The sequence below is a fragment of the Salmo trutta genome, unplaced genomic scaffold, assembly GCF_901001165.1.
Source record: "Salmo trutta unplaced genomic scaffold, fSalTru1.1, whole genome shotgun sequence".
NCBI classification, from domain to species: Eukaryota; Metazoa; Chordata; class Actinopteri; order Salmoniformes; family Salmonidae; genus Salmo; species Salmo trutta.
Window position 1 is genome coordinate 1,043,962 of NW_021823319.1, and position 16,573 is coordinate 1,060,534.

General features: G+C 46.6%; 1 protein-coding gene across 1 annotated transcript in view; it reads right to left on the reverse strand.

The window, feature by feature from the left end:
• Nucleotides 1-16,573, reverse strand: part of LOC115190099 (rho GTPase-activating protein SYDE1) — a 44,983-nt gene that overhangs the window by 18,293 nt on the left and 10,117 nt on the right. Inside the window, exons 2-7 of the mRNA XM_029748574.1 lie at nucleotides 5,965-6,678; nucleotides 5,485-5,766; nucleotides 4,627-5,348; nucleotides 4,273-4,510; nucleotides 3,559-3,788; nucleotides 2,489-2,615 (exon numbers count right to left, since the gene is read on the reverse strand). Coding sequence (XP_029604434.1) covers nucleotides 2,489-2,615; nucleotides 3,559-3,788; nucleotides 4,273-4,510; nucleotides 4,627-5,348; nucleotides 5,485-5,766; nucleotides 5,965-6,678 — 2,313 coding nt within the window. The remainder of the gene's footprint in view (nucleotides 1-2,488; nucleotides 2,616-3,558; nucleotides 3,789-4,272; nucleotides 4,511-4,626; nucleotides 5,349-5,484; nucleotides 5,767-5,964; nucleotides 6,679-16,573) is intronic.

A 16,573-nucleotide genomic window follows, 5' to 3' on the forward strand; every position in this document is an offset into this window, starting at 1 on the left:
TATGATTCCCCAATCAGAGGCAACTAGCGACAGCTGTCTCTGATTGGGAATCGACATAACCCAACATAGAAATACGCCCCAAAGCAAGGCTATACCAAAAACATAGAAAATAAACTATAGAAATGCCACACCCTGACCAAAATAGAAGAGTTCACCTGGTCAGGGCGTGACAACGTACTTTGGTGCAAAAAGTGCAAATCATTCCCAGAACAACAGCAAAGACCTTGTGAAGATGCTGGAGGAAACAGGTACAAAAGTATCTATATCCACAGTAAAAACGAGTCCTATATCGACATAATCTGAAAGGCAGCTCAGCAAGGGAGAAGACACTGCTCCAAAACCGCCATAAAAAAGCCAGATTACGGTTTGCAACCGCACATGGGGATCGTACTTTTTGGAGAAATGTCCTCTGGTCTGATGAAACAAAAATAGAACTGTTTGGCCATAATGACCATCGTTATGTTTGGAGGAAAAAGGGGGAGGCTTGCAAGCCGAAGAACACCATCCCAACCGTGAAGCACGGGGGTGGCAGCATCATGTTGTGGGGGTGCTTTGCTGCAGGAGGGACTGGTGCACTTCACAAAGTAGATGGCATCATGCGGTAGGAAAATGATGTGGATATATTGAAGCAACATCTCAAGACATCAGTCAGGAAGTTAAAGTTTGGTAACAAATGGCTCTTCCAAATGGACAATGACCCCAAGCATACTTCCAAAGTTGTGGCAAAATGGCTTAAGGACAACAAAGTCAAGGTATTGAAGTGGCCATCACAAAGCCCTGACCTCAATCCTATAGAAAATGTGTGGGCAGAACTGAAAAAGTGTGTGCGAGCAAGGAGGCCTACAAACCTGACTCAGTTACACCAGCTCTGTCAAGAGGAATGGGCCAAAATTCACCCAACTTATTGTGGGAAGCATGTGGAAGGCTACCCAAAACATTTGACCCAAGTTAAACCATTTAAAAGCAATGCTACCAAATACTAATTGAGTGTATGTAATCTTCTGACCCCCTGGGAATATGATTAAAGAAATAAAAGCTGAAATAAATAATTCTCTCAACTATTATTCTGACATTTCACATTCTTAAAATAAAGTGGTGATCCTAACTAACCTAAAACAGGGAATTTTTACTTGGATTAAATGTCAGGAATTGTGAAAAACTGAGTTTAAATGTATTTGGCTAAGGTGTATGTAAACTTCCGACTTCAACTGTATGATGGTTCCACAGGAAGATGTACTGATGGGGTAAAGCCATCTGGCTCTTACAGATAACCATTAACTTCTGATGTAACAACCAGTCTCTATCACCCCTCAGAAACTATAGTCTTACTTCTGATGTATCATGTCTCTTGGATAACAATGTTCCAAGTTTAAACCAGAATCCAACACAAGTAAAGAGTCAATACAGAACTAAGATCGAATCCTACTACACTGGCTCTGACGCTCGCCAGATGTGGCAGGGCTTGCAAACCATCACGGATTACAAAGGGAACCCCAGGCGCGAGCTGCCCAGTGACACGATCCTACCAGATGAGCTAAATGCCTTCTAAACTTTCTTAGAGGAAAGCAACACTGAACCATGCGAGAGAGCACCAGCTGTTCCGGACGACTGTGTGATCACACTCTCCGTAGCCGATGTGTGTAAGACCTTTAAACCCGTTAACATTCACAAGGCCGAAGGGCCAGACGGATTACCAGGACTCGTACTCAGAGCATGTGCTGACCAGCTGGCAAGTGTCTTCACTGACATTTTCAACCTCTCCCTGACCCAGTCTGTAATACCTACATGTTTCAAGCAGACCCAAGAACGCCATGGTAACCTGTCTAAATGACTATCGCTCCTTAGCAAACATATGTAGTCATGAAATTCTTTGAAAGGCTGGTCATGGCTCACATCAGCACCATCATCCCGGAAACCCTAGACCCACTCCAATTTGCATACCGCCCCAACAGATCCACAGATGGCGCAATCTCTATTGCACTCCACACTGCCCTTTCCCACCTGGACAACAGGAACACCTATGTGAGAATACTGTTCATTGACTACAGCCCAGCATTCAACACCATAGTGCCCTCAAAGCTCATCACTAAAGTAAGGACCCTGGGACTAAACACCTCCCTCTGCAACTGGATCCTGGTCTTCCTGATGGGACGCCCCCAGGTGGTGAGGGTAGACAAAAACACATCCGCCACACTGACCTTCAACATGGGGGTCTCTCAGGGGTGCATCGGCAAGACAAAGGAGCTGATTGTGGACTATAGCAAAACGGAGGGCCGAGCACACCCCAATTCACATTGAGGGGGCTGTAGTTGGAGCGGGTCGAGAGCTTCAAGTTCCTCGGTGTACAACATCACTGTTGTTAACGAAGCATTGTGACGAATACAATTTAATTTTTATTTAGCCAATTAAACACAAACAAATAAGTGAAAATGATGCAGGTCCCTTACTGCTGATAGAGACTGGTGTAGGGGGGATAGGGGGGACTGACCTGTGATGACGTTGATATCAGGATAGAGGTCTTCTTTCAGGCTGACAGCAGCGCTGTCCCTTTCAAACGCGTCTCTCAGTTCCTTCTTCACTGCAGCTGAACCACACAGACGGTACAGACCCACCACCTACAGACAGACAGACAGACAGACAGACAGACAGACAGACAGACAGACAGACAGACAGACAGACAGACAGACAGACAGACAGGCAGACAGGCAGACAGGCAGGGAGACAGACAGACAGGGAGACAGACAGGCAGACAGACACAAGACAGACAGACAGACAGACAGACAGACAGACAGACAGACAGGCAGGCAGGGAGACAGACAGACAGACAGGCAGACAGACACAAGACAGACAGACAGACAGACAGACAGACAGACAGACAGACAGACAGACAGACAGACAGACAGACAGACAGGCAGGCAGGCAGGCAGGCAGGCAGACAGGCAGGCAGGCAGGCAGACAGACAGGGAGACAGACAGGGAGACAGACAGACAGACAGACAGACAGACACGCAGGCAGGGAGACAGACAGGGAGACAGACAGGCAGACAGACAAGACAGGCAGACAGACAGGCAGACAGACAGACAAGACAGGCAGACAGACAGGCAGACAGACAGACAGACAGACAGACAGACAGACAGAACCGTGAATGAATCATACATGAACCACAGACCCAGTACCTACAGACATGAGACACATCAACACTGACATCTATAGAGTACATATCTGTGGAAATTACAAGTGGGTTGTTGTCCTCTGTATGAAACAGTGTAAATGAGGTGGGGTTATTGTCCTGTGTATGAAACAGTGTAAATGAGGTGGGGTTATTGTCCTGTGTATGAAACAGTGTAAATGAGGTGGGGTTATTGTCCTGTTTATGAAACAGTGTAAATGAGGTGGGGTTATTGTCCTGTGTATGAAACAGTGTAAATGAGGTGGGGTTATTGTCCTGTGTATGAAACAGTGTAAATGAGGTGGGGTTATTGTCCTGTGTATGAAACAGTGTAAATGAGGTGGGGTTGTTGCCCTGTGTATGAAACATTGTGCTGTAAACTAACTAACCCTCAGTCCTCTCTTCTGGATCTCAGCCACACTCTTCTGTATGAGCAGAGGAACGGGGGCAGCAGTGTTCTCCTTGTCCACCAGGTGGCGCAGCTCCACTCCAAACACCATGGGGGGGTTGAGGTGGCAGGGTCGAGGGTCGGGGGGCTCCCACTGCTCCAGCAGGGTCAGCTTCACGTACAGTAGACCCCTGGGCTCTAACCTAACGCATATCTGCTGAGACCGAGAGGCTGGGGAAGGAGAGGGACAGAAGAGATAGCAGAATGGGGGAGGAGAGGGACAGAAGAGATAGCAGAATGGGGGAGGAGAGGGACAGAAGAGATAGCAGAAAGGGGGAGGAGAGGGACAGAAGAGATAGCAGAATGGGGGAGGAGAGAGACAGAAGAGATAGCAGAAAGGGCAGGAGAGGGACAGAAGAGATAGCAGAATGGGGAGGGAGAGGGACAGAAGAGGAAGGAGAGAGACAGAAGGGGGGAAATGAACAAGAGAAGGACAAATACAGTTGATTGACAGAGTGATTCCAAAAGAAGATCAGGAAGTAGATTAGCTAAGATGCCTTCAGACAAAATAAAATCCAACTGGTATGAAAAACCCTTCTGCTCCACCCTCACATTGCCAAGCAACAGTGAAGTGGATGGTACAATAACAACAGACCCGATATAGAACTTCACCTACTACGTTCATAATGACTTTTAAACTCTCTGGCGCTCCTACCTTTGAACAGAGGGGGTATGGACACAGCCCCCAGACAGCAGACCCTGTTCCTGGCCGCTGCTGTGGAGTCACTGCCCTTCACGGTGGCGGAGGTCTCAGACCCTGGGTAGTAAGGGGTGAGCACCACCAGTTTCAGCAGCCTGGCCCTCTCCAACTCCAGGTTAAAGGTGTGGTTGAGGGGCAGAGAGCCCCCCCTGGAGGTTAGCAGGCCGGTACGGGCCCTGGTTACACCATCCACCTGATGAACACCACGGAAAATAAAGTTACGCTGTTTTGTGTTTATTCTCAATGATTCTAAATACATTGTAGACGGACGGACGGACGGACGGACAGAGATACTTTATTCAAAATCACCTGGATGGCACAGAACACCTCCTTACTGGCGTCCTGTTTAGGGGACCTCAGAAGTTTCTCCACCCCAACGAGATGCACCGTGAGCAGGCCGGAGACGCGCTGGGCGCACCGTGGCTGGTCGGACGAGCTGTAGACTCTGAACGAGCTCAGGTCAGACGTCATGGTCACTCCCTCCTGGCTGGAGCGGTGGGTGGAGCGGAGGGGTGGAAGAGGGGTGTTGTGGTCCGAGGAGGGTCCCCCTGGTCCGCCCTGGCCCTGTTTGGGCAGCAGCTCAGGCGAGTCTCCGTCGCTTAGGTAGCCCCCTTTACCGGCCGCAGAGGAACGTCCCCTGGAGGAGCGGCGTTGCGGTCTCGCCGGGGCCGAAGTGTCCAGGTGGTACCTGCTGATCACCTCGTTGGACTGCTCCTTACGGACGTTTGGGGGTGATGTCCCCTCTCCTCCTCGGCCCGTCCCCTCCTTCCCGTGGCGATGGGAGCGTGAGGAACGCAGGCTGAGTTTACGGCGAAGTTCGGGGAGTTTCTTCATCTTCATGGATAGGGATTTCCGGACCATTCCTGGGGATTTGATCCTGTCCATCATGCTGCTGGCCACGCCTCCTTTCTTCTGGGCCCCGGGGCTGTCTGAGGGAACTGACACACCCCCTCCGGAGCTGGACACACCCCCTTCTCCACCTGCAACCCCGAAAGACTGCAGTTCCTCACTCTGGATCTGTTGAATTACATCTGAGAGAGGAGGGGAATGGAGAGGAAGAGAGGGATGGAGAGAGATGTCATATAGCTACAGTAGTTATCTGTAGGTGACGACCTGTATCATATGAATCATGAGGCTACAGTAGCTCGTTCTACAGTATGTACTTACCTGGGCTGTCTCCGTCTCGGTCTCTCCTACTGCAGGCTGAGCCGTCTAATGTGATGGCTTTGGTCTGATGGGCGCCGTCCGGGCTGGAGCCACCTGAAGGCCACTGGTTCTGGGTGGCATGACGCTCTAAACGGGAGGCCCCTCCACCTCCACCGGTGCCAGGGCTCACCACCATCCCTGCCCGCCGCTGGCTCCTCATCTGGGGATCCCTCAAGGTCTCTGACAGCCCCTCTGCCTCCCTCCTCCTCCATGGGTTCTCACTGTCTAACCTAACACCCCCTCCTCCTCTCCCACCTCCTCCTCCTCCCTTTCCTCCACCTCCTCCACCTCCTCCTCCTCCTCCTCCTCCACCTCCTCCTCCTCCACCTCCTCCACCTCCTCCTCCTCCTCCTCCTCCACCTCCTCCTCCTCCTCCACCTCCTCCACCTCCTCCTCCTCCTCCTCCACCTCCTCCTCCTCCTCCACCTGCTCCTCCTCCACCTCCTCCTCCTCCTCCTCTTAAACGTCCTAAACCTCCGATTCCACGCAACACGTCCTCCTCCTCTGGTATAGGATTGTACCAGATGTCGTTCTCTCCTTCTGTGCGTTGCCTCGGCTCAGTGAAGCAGTTAGGGTGGAGGCCTGGACGCGAGTAGGACTCGTCCGCAGCCTGGCTCTTTCCTGTGGACAGTACCCAGGCTCGGCTGCTCCTGTCCAGGGTCTGGAGATAGGCCCCTGACCCCGAGGACTTCACCATACAGGAGGAGAGACAGATCTCAGCGTAACCTCCTGTAGGGTTGGTGAGCTCTGGGACTACGGTGTGGACAAGGGGAGGAGGTTCATAGAAGGAGGTGCTACATTGTCCCTGATGCTCCCAGTCTAAATCGTCAAACTTCCTGTTGTCCAGCCCGGCCTCCACTAACGTCTTCTGGCTCCAGGCCTGTTTGGAGGTTGAGACCTGGGCCTTTCCTGAGCTGCTATCCGAGTCACAAGCCCTGTAGAGCAGGCTGTGAGAGCCCTCTGTGCTGGGTGTCGGATCTCTGGGTGTGGAGGCCAGTTTGGCCCACTGCTGTTTCTTGGCCACTGTTATCTGGGTGCGTGGGGGGGTGGTGCTGTCCTCCGTTGTCGGGGTCGCGGGTTCGGCCTCCGCTGTCGTTACCGTTGACAACGATGAGGATGAAGAGCTTGGGATGACATCACTCTTCCCCTGGATGTCTGGAGGGAAACAACACAGTTATTATGGTCATTATCCAGTCCAATAAAGACTGTATTATGGTCATTATCCAGTCCAATAAAGACTTTATTATGGTCATTATCCAGTCCAATAAAGACTTTATTATGGTCATTATCCAGTCCAATAAAGACTTTATTATAATCATTATCCAGTCCAATAAAGACTGTATTATAATCATTATCCAGTCCAATAAAGACTGTATTATAGTCATTATCCAGTCCAATAAAGACTGTATTTTAGTCATTATCCAGTCCAATAAAGACTGTATTATGGTCATTATCCAGTCCAATAAAGACTGTATTATAGTCATTATCCAGTCCAATAAAGACCGTATTATGGTCATTATCCAGTCCAATAAAGACTTTATTATAGTCATTATCCAGTCCAATAAAGACTTTATTATAATCATTATCCAGTCCAATAAAGACTGTATTATAATCATTATCCAGTCCAATAAAGACTGTATTATAGTCATTATCCAGTCCAATAAAGACTGTATTATAGTCATTATCCAGTCCAATAAAGACTTTATTATGGTCATTATCCAGTCCAATAAAGACTTTATTATGGTCATTATCCAGTCCAATAAAGACTTTATTATGGTCATTATCCAGTCCAATAAAGACTGTATTATGGTCATTATCCAGTCCAATAAAGACTGTATTATGGTCATTATCCAGTCCAATAAAGACTTTATTATGGTCATTATCCAGTCCAATAAAGACTGTATTATGGTCATTATCCAGTCCAATAAAGACTGTATTATGGTCATTATCCAGTCCAATAAAGACTTTATTATGGTCATTATCCAGTCCAATAAAGACTGTATTATAGTCATTATCCAGTCCAATAAAGACTGTATTATAATCATTATCCAGTCCAATAAAGACTGTATTATGGTCATTATCTAGTCCAATAAAGACTGTATTATGGTCATTATCCAGTCCAATAAAGACTGTATTATAGTCATTATCCAGTCCAATAAAGGCTTTATTATAATCATTATCCAGTCCAATAAAGACTGTATTACAGTCATTATCCAGTCCAATAAAGACTGTATTATGGTCATTATCCAGTCCAATAAAGACTGTATTATGGTCATTATTCAGTCCAATAAAGACTGTACTTGGTATCAACATGTTGGCTTCATAAATACAAGGCTACAAGACATTGACATGATGGGCAACGAGAGACGTTCCCTAATGAAATGATGGGCAACGAGAGACGTTCCTAATGAAATGATGGGCAACGAGAGACGTTCCTAATGAAATGATGGGCAACGAGAGACGTTCCTAATGAAATGATGGGCAACGAGAGACGCTCCTAATGAAATGATGGGCAACGAGAGACGTTCCTAATGAAATGATGGGCAACGAGAGACGTTCCTAATGAAATTATGGGCAACGAGAGACGTTCCCTAATGAAATGATGGGCAACGAGAGACGCTCCTAATGAAATGATGGGCAACGAGAGACGTTCCTAATGAAATGATGGGCAACGAGAGACGTTCCTAATGAAATGATGGGCAACGAGAGACGTTCCTAATGAAATGATGGGCGACGAGAGACGTTCCTAATGAAATGATGGGCAACGAGAGACGTTCCTAATGAAATGATGGGCGACGAGAGACGTTCCTAATGAAATGATGGACGACGAGAGACGTTCCTAATGAAATGATGGGCAACGAGAGACGTTCCTAATGAAATGATGGGCAACGAGAGACGTTCCTAATGAAATTATGGGCAACGAGAGACGTTCCTAATGAAATGATGGGCAACGAGAGACGTTCCTAATGAAATGATGGGCAACGAGAGACGTTCCTAATGAAATGATGGGCAACGAGAGACGTTCTCTAATGAAATGATGGGCAACGAGAGACGTTCCTAATGAAATGATGGGCAACGAGAGACGTTCCTAATGAAATGATGGGCGACGAGAGACGTTCCCTAATGAAATGATGGGCAACAAGAGACGTTCCTAATGAAATGATGGGCAACGAGAGACGTTCCTAATGAAATGATGGGCAACGAGAGACGTTCCTAATGAAATGATGGGCGACGAGAGACGTTCCTAATGAAATGATGGGCGACGAGAGACGTTCCTAATGAAATGTCCCCTTTAAAGGACACACAACTAATAGTCCACTAAACTGAATGGTGGATAAACGAATTAGTCGAGCTTCTACCAACTCAAAGACACATGCTTCGCTCTTACAAAAGGGCAGTAAGCATTTCCTTTACTGCTGTTGATTTGTGTGACTGACTTGGTCCCAAGAAAAACATTTTTTTTTCAAATGTGTTTCTGTCTACAATGAGTCATGAGGAAAAAGAGAGGAGAGGAGAGAGAAGTCAGAAAATGAAAGAGCATAAACAGCTTGAGAGAGAAGGAGAGGAGTAGTGGGTTTAGCTATTTAGTGGTTTGTTAAGTCTTTCTCTCTCTCTCTGTCTCTCTCTCTCTGTCTCTCTGTCTCTCTCTCTCTCTCTCTCTGTCTCTCTCTCTCTGTCTCTCTGTCTCTCTCTCTCCATACCTCAGTCCCATCTCTCTCTCTCTCTCCTTCGCTCTCTCTCTCTCTCTCTCCACACCTCAGTCCCATCTCTCTCTCTCTCCACACCTCAGTCCCATCTCTCTCTCTCTCTCTCTTTCGCTCTCTCTCTCTCTCTCCTTCGCTCTCTCTCTCTCTCTCTCCATACCTCAGTCCCATCTCTCTCTCTCTCTCCTTCGCTCTCTCTCTCTCTCTCTCTCTCTCTCCATACCTCAGTCCCATCTCTCTCTCTCTCTCTCTCTGACACCCTGAACATCTGGATTCCTCTCTCCTCTTTTTCCTGTGGCTGTCTTCCTCTCTCCTTCCCTCCTCTGCTCCCTCTCTCTCTCTCTCCTCTTTTTCCTGTGGCTGTCTTCCCTCTCCTTCCCTCCTCTGCTCCCTCTCCTTCCCTCCTCTGCTCCCTCTCTCTCTCCTCTTTTTCCTGTGGCTGTCTTGCCTCTCTAGTTTGTGTGTGTGTGAGCCTGGTGACGTCCAGTAATATAGGCCGCAGGAATCATGAATAAACCCACTGTGTCTGTCTATAGTCTAATCCGTTATATACAGTGCCTTCGGAAACTATTCAGACTTTTTCCACATTTTGTTAGGGGGTTCCAGCCTTATTCTAAAAACAAAAAACTATTTTACCCTCATCAATCTATACACACATTTACAGAAGTATTCAGACCCTTTACTCAGTACTTTGTTGAAGCAACGTTAGCAGCGATTACAGCATCGATGTCACGCCCTGACCTGAGAGAGACGTTTTATTTCCTCTATTTTGGTTAGGTCAGGCTGTGATGTGGGGGTGGGCATTCTATGTCATTCTATTTCTTTGTTTTGGCCGAGTATGGTTTCCAATCAGAGCCAGCTGTCTATCGTTGTCTCTGATTGGGAATCATACTTAGGCAGCCTTTCCCTCACCTGTGTTTGTGGGTAATTATTCTTTCTGTGAGTGTTTTGTGTCCGCCACAGTTGCGACACGTTTATTTCTGTTTATCCTGTTTATTGTTTTGTTCGGTTTATCTTCTAATAAAGGATGTGGAATTACCGGCACGCTGCGCCTTGGCTGATTTATGACGGGGGATTTGAGGACAGTGAACGCGACACTCGAGTCTCCTTCGGTATGACGTTTGCTCCCATTCTTCTCTGCAGATAAAGGCTTGGTTGGTGGAGTGCTGCAGAGATGGTTGTCCTTCTGGAAGGTTCTCTCATCTCCACAGTGGAACTCTAGAACTCTGTCATTGTGACTATCGAGTTCTTGGTCACTGACCCAAGGCCCTTCTCCACGGATTGCTCAGTATAAGCAGAGCTGTGTGTACATGTGCATGCGCAAACACGATAATGAGCGTGACTGTTACACACTGCTGTGTGGCTATGCTGCTGTGTGGCTATGCTGCTATGCTGCTGTGTGGCTATGCTGCTATGCTGCTGTGTGGCTATGCTGCTCTGTGGTTATGCTGCTGTGTGGATATGCTGCTATGCTGCTGTGTGGCTATGCTGCTGTGTGGTTATGCTGCTGTGTGGCTATGCTGCTATGCTGCTGTGTGGCTATGCTGCTGTGTGGCTATGCTGCTATGCTGCTGTGTGGCTATGCTGCTGTGTGGCTACGCTGCTGTGTGGCTACGCTGCTGTGTGGCTACGCTGCTGTGTGGCTATGCTGCTATGCTGCTGTGTGGCTATGCTGCTGTGTGGCTACGCTGCTGTGTGGCTATGCTGCTACGCTGCTGTGTGGTTATGCTGCTATGCTGCTGTGTGGTTATGCTGCTGTGTGGCTATGCTGCTATGCTGCTGTGTGGTTATGCTGCTGTGTGGTTATGCTGCTGTGTGGCTATGCTGCTATGCTGCTGTGTGGTTATGCTGCTGTGTGGCTATGCTGCTGTGTGGCTACGCTGCTGTGTGGCTATGCTGCTGTGTGGCTATGCTGCTATGCTGCTGTGTGGTTATGCTGCTATGCTGCTGTGTGGTTATGCTGCTGTGTGGCTATGCTGCTGTGTGGCTATGCTGTTGTGTGGCTACACTGCTGTGTGGCTACGCTGCTGTGTGGCTACGCTGCTGTGTGGCTACGCTGCTGTGTGGCTACCCTGCTGTGTGGCTACCCTGCTGTGTGGCTATGCTACTGTGTGGCTATGCTGCTGTGTGGCTATGCTGCTGTGTGGATACGCTGCTGTGTGGATACGCTGCTGTGCGTAGACAGCTTTCAAAACAACAAACTAGGGCTGCATGATTCATCCTATTTGCAATAAGGATATGTGATATGAACATGCGCAATATCCATATCGCAAGAGTCTGCGATATTTTGAAACGCCACTAAGCCATCTGTCTCTCTCCTTCTCTCATCTTCCCACTCACACCAAGCCCCTCCCCCTGCCACTCACACCAAGCCCCTCCCCCTGCCACTCACACCAAGCCCTGCCCCCTGCCACTCACACCAAGCCCCTCCCCCTGCCACTCACACCAAGCCCTGCCCCCTGGCACTCAAGCAGGAAGTTCCTCGTGCTCCAGATTCACTCTGCCTGTATTGACCAAACAACAGAGTTTTTCCAAACAAGAACGACGCAGCTTTCTACTTTGCTTCTTCATATAAATCCACGTTTTCTATATTAAAATATTTGTTTGTGTAACTTGCTCTCTGTTTTAGCAAGCTGTAAATGTGCCTAAAATTAGTGTTGTTAGCCTCTAATGCTAATCGCTAGCTAGCTATATCCACTGAGATTGGGCAAATCTTGTGTAACCGATGTGAAATGGCTAGTTAGTTAGCGGTGGTGCGCGCTAATAGCATTTCAATCAGTGACGTCACTTGCTCTGAGACTTGAAGTAGGGTTTCCCCTTGCGTTGCAAGGGCCGCGGCTTTTGTGGCGCGATGGGTAACGATGCTTCGTGGGGTGTCAGTTGTTGATGTGTGCAGAGGGTCCCTGGTTCGAACCCCAGGTTGGGGCGAAGAGAGGGACGGAACCTACACTGTTACACTTGCAAGCAAACTTTTGCTCTAAAACAGGCTGGTACCAGCAGTGGAGTATATCAGCATTGTTTGTGCAACAGATTTTTCTTAAATCAGAGAGGAAAAGGAGATAAATATTTTAAAATCTTTGTCTTAATGTATCTATCAATTTAAATCTAATTAGGGTCCCATGGGAAACACTGACCAACACTTTGGTTCCTACTCTCAACTCGGTTCTTTACTTTTCCATCCGTTGTCATGCCAACAAAACTGCATTCCTACTTTATTCCAACTAGAGGTCGACCGAATGGCCCGATTAATTAGGGCCGATTTCAAGTTTTCATTACAATCGGTAATCGGCCTTTTTGGACGCCGATTATGGCCGATTACATTGCAATCCACGAGGAAACTGCGTGGCAGGCTCACCACCTGTTACGCAAGTGCAGCGTCAAAAGGACCTTGTGGCAGCAAGGAGCCAAGTTAAGTTGCTAGCTAGCATTAAACTTATCTTATAAAAAACAATCAATCTTCACATAACCACTAGTTAACTACACACGGTTGATGATATTACTAGGTTAACTAGCTTGTCCTGCGTTGCATTTAATCAAAGCGGTGCCTGTTAATTTATCATCGAATCACAGCCTACTTCAACTTCGCCAAACGGGTGATGATTTAACAAAAGGGCATTCGTGAAAAAAGCACAATCGTTGCACGAAATGTACCTAACCATAAACATCAATGCCTTCCTTAAAATCAATACACAGAAGTATATATTTTTAAACCTGCATATTTAGTTAAAAGAAATGCATGTTAGCAGGCAATATTAACTAGGGAAATTGTGTCACTTCTCTTGCGTTCAGTGTAAGCAGAGTCAGGGTATATGCAGCAGTTTGGGCCGCCTGGCTCGTTGCAAACTGTGTGAAGACCATTTCTTCCCAACAAAGACCGTAATTAATTTGCCAGAATTTTACATAATTATGACATAACTTTGAAGGTTGCCACCCGTTCGATAAAATATGAAACGGTTCCGTATTTCACTGAAAGAATAAACGTTGTTTTCGAAATTAGTTTCCGATTTGACCATATTAATGACCTAAGGCTTGTATTTCTGTGTGTTTAATATAATTAAGTCTATGATTTGATATTTGATAGAGCAGTCTGACTGAGCGGTGGTAGTCAGCAGCAGGCTCGTAAGCATTCATTCAAACAGCACTTTCCTGTGTTTGCCAGCAGCTCTTAGCAATGCTTCAAGCACAGCGCTGTTTATGACTTCAAGCCTATCAACTCCTGAGATTAGGCTGGCAATACTATAGCGCCTATAAAAACATCCAATAGTCAAAAGGTCTATGAAATACAAATGGTATAGAGAGAAATAGTCCTATAATAACTACAACCTAAAACTTCTACCTGGGAATATTGAAGACTCATGTTAAAAGGAACCACCAGCTTTCATATGTTCTCATGTTCTGAGCAAGGAACTTAAACGTTAGCTTTCTTACATGGCACATTTTGCACTTTTACTTTCTTCTCCAACACTTTGTTTTTCCATTATTTAAACCAAATTGAACATGTTTCATTATTTATTTGAGACTAAATTGATTTTATTTATGTATTATATTGTGTTAAAATAAAAAAGTGTTCATTGTTCATTCAGTATTGTTGTAATTGTCATTATTACAAATATATATATATATATATATATATATATATATATATATATATATATATATATATATATATATATATATATATATATACATATATATATATATATATATATAAATCGGCCGATTAATCGGTATCGGCTTTGAAAAATCATAATCGGTCGACCTCTAATTCCAACCATAAAATGTAAATGATCATTGTATTTTTCTAGGATTCCAACAGTTTTCCTAAGTATTCTGATCTAGAATCGCAAGTAAAATCACAATATTTGCTACAAAAATCGTTGTTAGATATTTTGCCCATATCATGCAGCCCTACAACAAACCAGCCTTACAACAAACCAGCCCTACAACAAACCAGCCTTACAACAAACCAGCCCAACAACAAACCAGCCCCACAACAAACCAGCCCCACAACAAACCAGCCTTACAACAAACCAGCCTTACAACAAACCAGCCTTACAACAAACCAGCCTAACAACAAACCAGCCCTACAACAAACCAGCCCCACAACAAACCAGCCCAACAACAAACCAGCCCTACAACAAACCAGCCCTACAACAAACCAGCCCTACAACAAACCAGCCCTACAACAAACCAGCCCTACAACAAACCAGCCTTACAACAAACCAGCCTTACAACAAACCAGCTTTACAACAAACCAGCCTTACAACAGACCAGCCTTACAACAGACCAGCTTTACAACAAACCAGCCTTACAACAAACCAGCCTTACAACAGACCAGCTTTACAACAAACCAGCCTTACAACAAACCAGCCTTACAACAAACCAGCCCTACAACAAACCAGCCCTACAACAAACCAGCCCTACAACAAACCAGCCCTACAACAAACCAGCCCTACAACAAACCAGCCTTACAACAAACCAGCCTTACAACAAACCAGCCCTACAACAAACCAGCCCTACAACAAACCAGCCTTACAACAAACCAGCCTCACAACAAACCAGCCCTACAACAAACCAGCCCTACAACAAACCAGCCCTACAACAAACCAGCCCTACAAACATACCAGCCCTACAACAAACCAGTCCTACAACAAACCAGCCCTACAACAAACCAGCCTTACAGCAAACCAGCCCTACAACAAACCAGCCTTACAACAAACCAGCCCTACAACAAACCAGCCTTACAACAAACCAGCCCTACAACAAACCAGCCTTACAACAAACCAGCCCTACAACAAACCAGCCTTACAACAAACCAGCCCTACAACAAACCAGCCCTACAACAAACCAGCCTTACAACAAACCAGCCTTACAACAAACCAGCCCTACAACAAACCAGCCCCACAACAAACCAGCCTTACAACAAACCAGCCTTACAACAGACCAGCCTTACAACAAACCAGCCTTACAACAGACCAGCCTTACAACAAACCAGCCTTACAACAAACCAGCCCTACAACAAACCAGCCTTTCAACAAACCAGCCTTACAACAAACCAGCCTTACAACAAACCAGCCTTACAACAAACCAGCCCTACAACAAACCAGCCCTACAACAAACCAGCCCTACAACAAACCAGCCCTACAACAAACCAGCCCTACAACAAACCAGCCTTACAACAAACCAGCCTTACAACAAACAATGTGGGCAGTGCAGCAATCAATAAACACCAGCATGACTGCAGTCTACCCTCCCAACCCTCAATAGTCCTAACACACCTACAGTAGACATATCTATCCATGACTGTAGTCTACCCTCACTAGACCTATCTATCCATGACTGTAGTCTACCCTCACTAGACCTAACACACCTACAGTAGACCCATCTATCCATGACTGTAGTCTACCCTCACTAGACCTAACACACCTACAGTAGACCCATCTATCCATGACTGTAGTCTACCCTCACTAGACCTATCTATCCATGACTGTAGTCTACCCTCACTAGACCTAACACACCTACAGTAGACCTATGTATCCATGACTGTAGTCTACCCTCACTAGACCTAACACACCTACAGTAGACCCATCTATCCATGACTGTAGTCTACCCTCACTAGACCTATCTATCCATGACTGTAGTCTACCCTCACTAGACCTAACACACCTACAGTAGACCTATCTATCCATGACTGTAGTCTACCCTCACTAGACCTAACACACCTACAGTAGACCCATCTATCCATGACTGTAGTCTACCCTCACTAGACCTAACACACCTACAGTAGACCCATCTATCCATGACTGTAGTCTACCCTCACTAGACCTAACACACCTACAGTAGACCCATCTATCCATGACTGTAGTCTACCCTCACTAGACCTATCTATCCATGACTGTAGTCTACCCTCACTAGACCTAACACACCTACAGTAGACCTATGTATCCATGACTGTAGTCTACCCTCACTAGACCTAACACACCTACAGTAGACCCATCTATCCATGACTGTAGTCTACCCTCACTAGACCTATCTATCCATGACTGTAGTCTACCCTCACTAGACCTAACACACCTACAGTAGACCTATCTATCCATGACTGTAGTCTACCCTCACTAGACCTAACACACCTACAGTAGACCCATCTATCCATGACTGTAGTCTACCCTCACTAGACCTAACACACCTACAGTAGACCCATCTATCCATGACTGTAGTCTACAGAGAGAGAGAGAGAGAGAGAGAGAGAGAGGAGAGAGAGAGAGAGAGAGAGAGAGAGAGAGAGAGAGAGAGAGAGAGAGAGAGAGAGAGAGAGAGAGAGAGAGAGAGAGAGAGAGAGAGAGAGA